Source organism: Malurus melanocephalus, unplaced genomic scaffold (genome assembly GCF_030028575.1).
Source record: "Malurus melanocephalus ecotype Western Australia unplaced genomic scaffold, MMel_1.1 scaffold_41, whole genome shotgun sequence".
Classification (NCBI taxonomy): domain Eukaryota; kingdom Metazoa; phylum Chordata; class Aves; order Passeriformes; family Maluridae; genus Malurus; species Malurus melanocephalus.
This window is the reverse complement of record NW_026623273.1, coordinates 376,522-387,911: the sequence shown is the minus strand read 5'-3', so window position 1 is coordinate 387,911 and position 11,390 is coordinate 376,522. Positions and strand designations below refer to the sequence as shown.

The window sequence follows — 11,390 nt, the reverse complement described above, 5'->3', positions numbered from 1 at the left end:
ACAGCACCAGTAATTTATGTAGCTCTGAAACACTCAGCACTGAAATCACAGGCTGCCCACCTCCTTCCCTCAGCCAAACTCACAGCACACCAAGCAGGCTTTAACAGCTCCATATAGTGAGGAGGCATCTGCCAAGGGATTTCTTGCCAGCTTCTCCACTGGCCCTTTCTTGGCTCTCTCTCCTGTGGTCCTGTGTGTGGTTTGCTGTGGCACAGAGCAGTGCGGTCTTCCCTTTTGCTGTCTTACAYTGACATGCAGTGCATGACCACGCAGCTGATCCAAGGGGAGGTGGGAAGGCGATCAGCAGCCACTTCTGCTATCCCTGAGCCCCCTGCCCAGCCACTGTGGGGGGAAGATTGACTCCCTATCTGTGCCCCAGGAGACTCCAGAAGTTGGTGGGCAGCATGCTCAGGAACCCAGACTCATCTCGAGGATAACGTGCCCTGAGCTCAGGTGTTGGTGATCTGCTGCTGTAGCCAAAAGTTCTGCCAGCAGATATGGTACATTGCAAAAAGTGTGGGTTTCTGGGTTTCCACCCTCCATCATCTCCTCATGCCCATGTTGGCAAAATAAGGGGCCTGTGATAGATGAGAAATAAGCAGGGCAATGCCTGCTTACAAGAACTTGACCTTAGCTTACCCAGCAAGAGAGGCAGACAAAAAAGAATAAAAGAAGAAAAAGGAAAGGTGATCTTAATGCAGATTTAGCATATTGTCTCCTCCCAAATTCCATCTAAAGCTTGCTACCATCATTTGTCACTCTTCACTACTGTGATAGGGCACAGGGTGGGTGAGAAGAGCCAGTATGCTCAAGCTCTCTGACCAAATCATCTCTGTTGTRCACAAACTGCAGTGAGAAAGTTAGACAAGAGGAGTTCATTCCCAGTACTCAATACATCTAGTGGGGAGAGGGAAAGGAATTTGCTGTAAAAATGCTGCCTGTGCTGTCAGGACTGACCATGCAGGAGGGCCAGAAACAGGYGTGGAGGCTCCAGAGTAGCCCTTTAGGCAGATGTACCCCACAGTTCTCCATGTCAATTTGTTCATCTTCCAAGGAAACCCACTGCTGGGTAGCCTACAGAAATTTGCTGCAAGAGGCTAAGGAGCCCTGGGATGTGATCACAAGAGGTGCAATTCCTTCAGGCAAAGCCAATTTTTTATTGATAAAAGTTTCTCAAAACYGAGACCTTAAAAGGCAACAGGGCTGACTATGTAACTAAGTTTAAAAAGCAGATATATCCATATATCCATGTGAATACACATTTATATATATTCCTAGTATAGTTCTGTGTGAAGTGTAAAGTGCTAAGTAACAGAGAACCACAGTCCTCAACAATTGTGGACATCACCAAACTGTGCTCTAAGGTATTTAAACTTAGCTGGAATAAATGCAGTGGCAAACGGGAAACCAGTATTACCTCTAGGAAACGTCTCTGAACTTACCAATGAGACAGAAGGCATTGTCTGCAAAACTCATTGTGTGGGGGTTGGACTGGATTTATTCCACACAAGAGATCAGGATGGCCAATAATGAAGGTGCAATTTCAGGGATGAAAACAGAGTTTTTGTGGCATCTATMTGAACAGGAGATAAAGTAAGTACATCTGTTCTATGTTAAAATAGTGTAGTGAGATTCCCCTCAATACAAAAAGTAAATGAAGACAAAAATGAAAAAAAAATTGGAAATAGTTTATTTGCTGCATAAGGAAACCTCTTGTAAATTACATATAAAGAAACTTGTTATGCTGTAGTATATAATTTCCAATATTCCACAAAGATAATTGTAATAAATATACAAACCAAACCAAAGTAGAAGACTAAATCCATCAGGCAACCTACAAAATGGTTCATCAAGTTTTATACTTGCAGCATTAGCATGCTTAAAATCTTGTTCTTTTTGAAGTGATGCAGCAAAATTCTTTTCACATTTCTTTGGAGCATTTTCAAAGCTGTCTAACTATAAAATACTGTTCAAAATCAGATGGCATTAGTTAAACAACGCAAGAAAAGTAACACCAAGGTTTAACTGATGCAAAGGTGTTGTTTTTCTTTCTGTTTTTAAAATCCATTTAGCTTTGCCAGAGTTAGGAATTATCTGATATAAGTGCACCTATGAGTCCAGTCAGCCTGAGGCACTGCTGACTCTTGTCATATTATGACTCTATATAAACTTCATAGATTATATAGCTCTGAAAGATTTCTCTATCAATAGAGACATATCCCCATAGAATAAAAAAACACAATACCATATTGAAGCCGCAAGCTTGTTAAAATGGTTGTACCCTCAAGTGCAGTGTGTGCTTAAAACATTTTTCCATAGTTTGATTCTATCCCACATCAGGGCATTTTTATTTGACTTTAAATGTAGAAGTGCTGATAAAGGCTTCACTGATGCCCCTAGCCTCTAGAAACAACATGTAGAATTTTTTAACACCTCCTGCTGTTCTCTACCTATCATTTCTAATTTTTTTTGGAACAGCAGGCTGAATTTACACTTCATTGCTCTGGACCACACTGACAGACAGGTCTACWATTCCGTACAAATCTCATACAAACTGAAAACACTTCACTATGCTTCACTATTACTGAATACTTGGGGGTATAAAAAGAAACTCTCTAAGACACAATTACCTAAAAATATTTGTTAATAAGCTTAATGCAAATATCATGTAGAAAAAATGGTTTCGTTACAAAAAAATTCATTAGAGGGCCAGTAAAAATATACTGAAGAGAAGATCTTTACAAAAGTGAGGTTAGGAAGTATGAGGCATTGACATTCACTGTAAACATCCTGTGTTCACTAGAATCCCTTGTCTAAAGTATATGTCCTGGTTTTGTTCCTGAGCTTCATGGCCAACGCTTGCATAGACTGCTAAACCTATCCTAAAGGGYTGTTTATATGGACAGTTCTGTTTGTACATAACTTCAATAAACTAACGCTTTTACCTTTTGAAATAATATCATTCCACCACCAGGTATTTAAGGAAACTATGAAGTATGGCATGGTTTTTATGTACTCAGTGCATTGGGTGAACTGGGGCAGCTACTTTTTAGTGTGCTAATCTTAAATAATATTACACCAYGAAGTGCAGCTGTTTGACCTTCTGGCTTAGCATAAATATCTACTCCTGCTCGCCGCTGCAAGGTCCAGGTCTGTTTTGCCAAGGACTGCATGAGGAAAAACATCAGCAATCTGAGTGCTACAGCATCCAACACACCCAGCAACGAGATGCAGCTTTTCAGCACARAAGACCCCACAGAGAATTTCACCTTTACCCAGGCAACACCAGTGCCTTCCTCCAGGTTAACCTGCTGCTGTTGGAGGAAGCTGGAAAAGTACTCACAGGGTAAACACGACATGGAGTGGCCTGTGTGAAGAGTCTGAAGAACACATTTGCATTTTGGGCATGAGAAGCAGGCATGTGTTTAGCTACTGCACATGGAAATGCACATGGAAGTGGTACAGACAGACAAATATATCCCCCTCACAAATAGCACAAAAACACAAAAGCAGCAAATTGCCRATTTTAAATCTTATGTTAAGGCAAATCTAGATAAACAACCGTAACAGGATTAATAAAAATAGGGAGTTTTCATTGGCTTTTTTTTGTTTACTTTTTCTGTGATTGGCTTTTACACATTGATAAAATTTGTTTAAGCACTTTCTGGACATCTTCATCCATTTGACCCTAGACAAAGGGAAAGAGAAAAAAARATGATTGAATTCATGCAGCTCTACTCTTTAAGAATATTGGGAGGGATTTCTTAGTTAAAACATGCAAAGTTGTTACTAGACCTGCAGAAGAAACATCTTCACGTGAAATGCTAACACTGTGTGACTGACAACATGCAACCATACCTGCACWGCATAGAGGAGATGCATCCTGTAAACTGAGACAATTTCCTGGTGTTGTTTTTTAGTTTCCTGGAAAACAGTTAAGCAGAAAAGCACAGAGCATTCAGAACTATTGAACTGAGAACTACCCAACTAAATTCAGACTGGAAAAATTACAAACCAYAGTCTTATGCAAGGCATTGAAAACAGCTCAGACAGTGTTGTGCCACCAGAYACTCTAAATTTGCTTGGAAGCATGTCCAGGGAAATGCTGTGGTCCTACCTATCCCAGTAAAAGAGCTGGTGAGATCAGTTTCAAGAGCTGCTGAGCTGCAAAGAGTAGAATGAGCACATACTCTGTCTCCAGGCTTATCAGCAATCAGAACTGAGGAAAGCCAACAGTTCTCTGACAAATTAAGTTTCAGCTGCAGCTCAGCTCTTCCCTGAAGGCAGTGACCCATCTGTCACCCATTTTCTGCTTTATATTTCCTGCTGGTGCCTTCCCAGGGCAGAGGAGGTGCTTATGAAGCTCTTACCCTGTAAGACCCTGAGTTAACAAAAACCAACCTCCTTTTCAGTGATCACAGACTGCCACAACCCAGAAGCCACCTTTCCAAAAAAACATGGAGCTGTTAGGAAAGCTGACCAAGAAGGAACAAGTGGCTCTGTAAATCCTGTCATCTGCTTTTCTTATGTGCAGCACACTTTTGCACTTTACACTACTTTGCTGGTCCTTAATCATGGGAGATGAAGGGTCCTTTCAGTCATGGAGAGCATGGAAAGTTTGGGCCTTCACACTGACAGGATGCTCTGCCWTCTATTTCTCTCAGCTGCAAGGGAATTTTTCTGGTACGCTGGGCCCTTTTTCTTTCTGCTGGGAAAGGTAGGAAGCAGCCAACACTTAGATGTCAGTCTGGAAATTCTCCTTTCAGAGTCACTCCAGAGCCCCCAACAAAGGCCTCCAGTGGGCAATACTTTCTTTTCATCCTCAACAGTGAATTAAAGTGTTCCTTCAGGAAGACAAACTCCAGAAAATATCAATTATGATTCAACCCAGCTTAGAAGATTGGACCTTTCATGCACAAAAAATACAATAAAAAAAATCTGAAAGGCATTCAGAATTTCAGAATATAAACTGTGGTCTCCATAAACAGATGCACTTGCTTGATTTGGAACATCATGCTTTCTTCCTAAAAGCTTAAAAACCCAAAACAACTTCAGCTTATGAATGTTCTTGAAAATCCCCTGCACACTGATCATACTTTTCCACAAACTAAGGTCTGAGCAGCAGGTTTGGTCATTACATTCTACCACAAGTACCTGAAATCTGTTCCTCTACTGGTCTGAGAAAATATGTGGAAAACTAGCTTTCTTTAGTTAGGCTCTTGCTAAAGTGCTATTCATAACTTGCAGATTCCAGGATGTTTCAGAGAAACAGAAATTACAGAATTTCTGGATGAAAATTCCTTCAGTTGTATCCACTGACWGCACTAAGGCAGAGCGAAGAATAGCTCGTGTTTCTTTGGAGAACTGGGACCAATGTTATGTTTACAAATTATCASACTTACAGTCAGTTGGTTTTGCAACTGCTTCACTTGTTGCTGCAGCACCTCCAGCTGTTGGCTTTGTCTTTTGGGGGCACTGGTTGAGTAGGAGAGCTGAGAAAGGCTGTTCAACGCTTCTTTCAATTTGCTAATTTCCTTGGACATTTCATTGATCTAGGGAGGCAAAAAGCAGGTGTTCATTAAAAGATGCTATACATGCTGTATTCTCGTGTGTCTCATCTTTGAGTTAGTTGTTACTTGAATTTAAGTGAGGAAAACCCAATTGTAAATAAACTCTACGGACAAACAGAGATGTCATGTAAGCAAAGAGTTATAATTCTTCTCTATTCCCCATCCTAGTCCAGTCTATTCAAACTGCACTCCTTGTTCTGAACATCAGCAATATTTAACAAGAAGGGCTGCATTTACCATCTCTACAAATTCTGCAGCAGAACCAAACTCAGGGCAGCTATTCACAGCTGCCCAAATGCWTAGCTCTTTGTAAAGAAATTTTAATGACAGATATGGTGCATAGGAAAATTAGTCAAATCATGTTGTGGTTCAGATGATGTAGTAATATCACAACAGTGAATTTTCACTCCTTCCTGTTATTTTGTTTTCTTGCCTYCCCTGGAACCTCTTCCTGCTGTAAATCTCACTCCTTTGACTTCAGCAGCCTGAAAAGTGTGAACCCAACCCAAGCAGAACTTAAAGGGTATAAATTGAAATTTCATGTGTATCTCCAAAGGGGAGGGAAACCAACTGCCAAACAYTCTGAAAACTCCTTTGACTTGGATACTTGCATTTTCAGAGGGGCAAATGCACTCAGAAGTTACCTGAACCAACATTTTCTAATATTTCTATATTACATTATCACTCATGCACTAGCCAACATGCTATGCACTCTGAACTCACACTACCCCTCCACTCTGGGGTGTCACTGACCTTTTTATCTTTATCTTCTTCTAGTTTTGATGAGTTTTTCATCTCAATAAGAGCTTCTTGAACTTGATGGTACTTGTGTTGAAGATCAGYCACCTCCCGTTCCTTTGCTTCAAGCAGACTATGCATACCTTCTTTTGCTTCTTTCAAGTGCAAGATTTCATTTCTCAGTCTCATGGCATCTAAGGAAATATTTTCTTTCTCTCGGATTACATCCTTCAGTTTGGATGACATAGCACTGAYTTCACCCTCTAGTGAGGACTGGAGCTTTTCATACGTGGCCTTGGGTACCATTGCTTCATTAATTGCAGCTTTTTCTTCCAGTAAYGCCTTTTCCAAGTTTCTTAATTCACTTTCCTTGTTGCTAAGCAGTCGTTTGAGCTCATTTATTTCTTCTTCCATCTCCTTTATGGTATTTCTGAGTGCATTTATCACCTGACGGTGTTCAGTAATTGGCAAAGAATTTTGTTTCTGAGTGTCTAACAGTTGCTTGAGCTCTTCTGCTTCATCTAACACTTTTGTGTACTGGGATTTCATTTTAGATAACTCATTTTCTGCTTTATATTTCAAAGAATTTGTCACCTCCATCAGTTTCTCATGTTCATCTCTAGGAATGTAGTCTGAAGCTATATCATCTAGAGTTTTTTTCTTCCTGTAGTCTTCAAGCTCTGCCTGTGCCTCTTTGTACAACTGAGACAATTCACTAAGTTGTCTGTTGAGCTCATCTATCGTTCTGTGCATTGCATCTTTCTTCTCTCCAGCTTCAGCACTAGATTCCAACTGCATCTGATTTGCCAGCTTGTCCTGTAGCCTTTTAATTTCCTCTTGCCCTTCCTTGTACCTCTCAATCAGCAATGCTTTCTCTTGATTAATGTTATCAATAACCAAACAATATGAATTCTTCATTTCCTCACACTCTTCCACAGACAATTTGCCTGCCATGTTCTGCTCTCTGTCTTCAAACTTYTTCTGTAGCTCTCTCACTTTTTCTTTTTGTCTTTCACTTTCCTCCAATGCTTTCTTCAATTCTTGCTTAAGTGCTTCAACTTCTCCATATGTAACCTTCAGCATACTCACATCAGAACTGGTTTCTTCACTTTCAGAGGAAACAAGACCTGACTTCTTTTGCCTTTGTGCATTCAAAACCTCTTTCACAGCTTCCTCATACCTGTTTTGAGTTTCTTGGAACCTCAGATTAAGATCAGAACCATTTTCTGAAATATCTGGGCTATTTAATTTATCTGTTTCTGGGACTCTAGACTGGACTTGAGTTTCTACATGCTTTCTTTTGGCTTCRGAATACTCTGATTTTCTCTGCACATCGTTTAAGTCTTCATGGAAGTACTTCATTTTTATTTCTCTGGGGCTTGCCATCTTCTCTTGGATTTGAGTGGAATTTAAGGTAGGCTTCAGCTCATGCACCAAGAACTCATTTGATCTCTCTGCTGTTTGCTCAAACACTGTTTGGGTTGAATAAGATTCTATAGTTGAATCCCCTTCCTTAGGTGCTCTTTCCTGTCCAAAAAACCCACCAAGAATTGCACAATGAAAACAAGTACACGACTATTTTTTTAGAATAGAGTAAGCAAGGAAGTATTGCCACATCCTACAGAGATAGATGATTAAAGAACCATGGAAGAAAGTTTTAGAACAATTCAAAACCCAGCTGCTCCCATTTAGTCATCTACAGTGAGAGAAGGCATTAAGTGCCAAGCTCCTCTGAAAGTCTGGGCTGAGCTCCATAAGCTAATAATCAAAGCTATGCAAATTAAAAATCTGTTAGCATAACTGTCAACAACATATTTTAGAATGTGGTTATCATAATAAACAAAGTTAYTCAGTAACTTATAGGAAAACTGAGAAGATCAAAACACTGATTTAATCCTTTGGGGCAGAGTGTTTCCATGATCTTACCAACAAGCTCGTTAAATGACCTTCACAGGACATCTCTTTAAAACAGTAAGCAGCCCTTTGTTCTGCCTGGCAGATTAAGAGAACACCAGAACAGCACAAAAATATGGCACCTGTAATTTGTCCTGCAGCTCCTTATTGTGCAACGTCAAAGAGGCAATTTTTGCTTGCATCAACAGAAGTAGATCTTGTTGGTCAGCTTCAGAACTCACATCCAACAAACTATCAGCACCTTTGGAGAAAAAARATTCAAAAGCTTTCACAAAGCTGAAATGCCAGCTAGTTAGTAATTCTAAGATTTCAAATTAAACATGTTTGTTCCCATGACCATTAAATGCAGTGAGCAAGCAAAAACTGTAAAATCCCCAAGAATGAGTTAAGTGCATGGAATAAAAGCAAGACACTTTGTTGGGGAGCTGCTTGTGGAATTACAAAGCATTCCTCTCAATACTTATGGTGTCTCATGTTCTAAGGGGAAAAGTACAGAGGATTTCAACACTTCATGCMCCCTAAAAAGCCTAAAAGGTGAAATAAGGATTTATTGTATACCTGTTGTGCTGTCACTSAGCCTGTCTTTATTATCTCTATGCAAGGAGCTGAATTCTTCCTGCCAAGACATCAAAAGAAAACATTTTCACAGAAAGTAGATGTAAAGCTGGACAGTTCACCAAGATGAGCTACAGACAGCATAGATTCTSCTGGATAAAGCCTGTCCAAGTGGATGTCATCAGTTTCTTGGTTTTTTGCAGCATGTGTCCAGTATTTCAAAGCCTGCTAAAGCCCTTCGAGTTCCATTGCTCAATTCCCATTAAATACTAATGAAATACAGGCAACTATCTTGCAAATTGTTTGGACCATTGCAGACTCTGTGACAACTAATAGCAATATAGTGACATGCTTAAAAAAAAATTCCTCAGCAATGTGAGGTAAAGATCAGATAGAGCACACAACCTTTTCACTGATGTGTTCTAGTAAAAGGGTCTCTTTTTGCACTGCCTAATTTCATGCACTTTGCTGGTATTAGAAATGAGCTCTTGGAGCATTAATACTAACTTTCAAATACTAACTTTCAAATACTAACTTTCAAATACTAACTATACTCTCAAACACTAATCTATTTATATGTACATGTTCGTTACACATCAAAGTAATCCTTACACTTGTTTTATAAATTGCACTGAAATAGATTTGGATTCATTTTTGCTCCCAAAGGTCAGCTAATTAAGTCACAGGAGACTGCAGTCATCAAAAGAGAACGTTAATTAAAACAGACCCTGCTCTTTCCTTCCCCAAGCTCATAAGAATGAAACACTGATACCTTGCACACTTGWTCAGCAAAGAAAGCCTGCCCTTTTCCAGTCATGGGAGTTGAAGTTGATGAGTGTGGAGAGGACAAATCATTAATCTGTAAAAAATTTATATAAATAGGTATGTATACGTACATGCACATGAAGCTACCTCTCTAACATGTGCCTATATATGCATATATATGTATTTATATATATATGGACACACACACATTGAAAAATACTTTCACCTGCACTAACATAAATCACAATTCAAGATTAGTTTCAGAGAACAGACCTAACTATTTACTGCCCTTCTTGGTGCGTATGACATAAGGAGTGTAGCTGCTGCACAGGCAATATTCTAGTTTAAGATTAAACCTAACTATTAAAYAGATTTATATGGTATCAAAATGCAGCTTAACTATTTTATTTTCATGCATTTATGCATATAATAATATGTATCCATATACATACATAACTGAAACACAATGAACTATTTCAGTGAAATCAGCAGAAAGGACAACTTCAAACGTAGCTGGAAGAAGCATCTGTACTGTAAAATTTGTACAGTTGTATCTTAGACCATGCTGTATTTTAAGCAATTTTGTTCTTTTGTGGAGCCATCCTAATGTAAGGAAAAGCACTCATAGTAAGATAGGCATATAAAATAAYGGTGACAGAGAAAATCCAGCCCACATAATTCTAATAATGTTCAAAATGCTTTACATCCCCTAAAAGCATCTCAAAATTGGTCTTTTCTTTACCTGAATAGGACTGATAGGAGGAGGTGGGGCTTTGCGTTTTTTTGGAGTTCCACTTCTTTCTGAACTTAATTTAGAGCCTTGATCATGCTGAAAGTTTCACCAGCCAGAAAAGGTAGGTTTGTTAGTTTGGTTAGTAAAGTCTGAGCAAGTTGTTTTATTTAAAAAAAAAACAAACAAAAACCAAAAAAAAACCCCACATTAATATCAACTTTAGCAGCTCATGCATGCCCTTTTCCCCTATGAAAAGAAAACATCTCTACCAACACAGAGATATTAAACATGCCTGACAATAAGAATCTGCTCCCTTGTAATCCATGCTTCAGTGAAAACAAACAGGATTTAGTGAAAAAGCAGAAGCTGACAATAAGTTTAGCACCAGTKACCTTAAAACACTTCCATTCACACACAGCCCAGTCGTGCCATTCCTTCACAGTTGCCACCTTTTCTCTCCACCAGCCTCTGCCTGAGCCCCCCGAAAAACCCAGCTCTGCACTCAGAGAAGGAATGAACCAACTGCASCCTTGACTTCCCAGCCACCAGCACGTCTACAAGGTCTGCTTGCACTCCAAGATATGACAMTAAACAAAAAATGCAAGAAACTAATTGAATCGCCTCAATATGCCAGGATTCACACAGGAAGGGGTCTCCAGCAACCAGGGATAACCTTCAATTGCATGTTTTAGAAGCAGAGAATTTTTCTAGATTGTCTTTTCTGCAGTTTAAAGAGACAGGTGTCCAAAAGCCAAGCTCCTGCACTACACATGAGGAAAGCAGGAATTGTCCCAGCACACATTCACATACACACTCGCCCTCCCTTCCTCCTCTCACCAAGAGTGCTGGCTGCTGAGACACAGAGAAGCCAAATAAAAAAGTAATGTTCCTGAAATACATCTCTTAGCTAACCCTTTTACATTACACAGTAGTCATGGCAACCCATCTCACAGTGACATTTACTAGTGCTTCCAGTTTCTGTTTTTTCTTGTGTTACAAGTCTAGAGAGTCAGAGTATCTTCAAAACCAAAAGGATAAATACCTGCTTCATTTTTGTTGGAGACTTTGCATCTGTGGAGCAGGAAAGAAGTGAAATAAAGAAAAATTATCAAAGG

General features: G+C 39.6%; 1 protein-coding gene across 1 annotated transcript in view; it reads right to left on the bottom strand.

The window, feature by feature from the left end:
* Nucleotides 1–2,456: 2,456 nt before the first annotated feature.
* The window catches only part of RAI14 (retinoic acid induced 14), an 85,641-nt gene continuing 76,707 nt past the window's right edge, over nt 2,457–11,390 (bottom strand). Inside the window, exons 10-18 of the mRNA XM_057364658.1 lie at nt 11,318–11,346; nt 10,285–10,371; nt 9,550–9,636; nt 8,781–8,838; nt 8,345–8,463; nt 6,324–7,835; nt 5,403–5,552; nt 3,859–3,924; nt 2,457–3,688 (exon numbers count right to left, since the gene is read on the bottom strand). Of these exons, the coding sequence (XP_057220641.1) occupies nt 3,611–3,688; nt 3,859–3,924; nt 5,403–5,552; nt 6,324–7,835; nt 8,345–8,463; nt 8,781–8,838; nt 9,550–9,636; nt 10,285–10,371; nt 11,318–11,346 (2,186 nt within the window). The 3' untranslated portion in view covers nt 2,457–3,610. The remainder of the gene's footprint in view (nt 3,689–3,858; nt 3,925–5,402; nt 5,553–6,323; nt 7,836–8,344; nt 8,464–8,780; nt 8,839–9,549; nt 9,637–10,284; nt 10,372–11,317; nt 11,347–11,390) is intronic.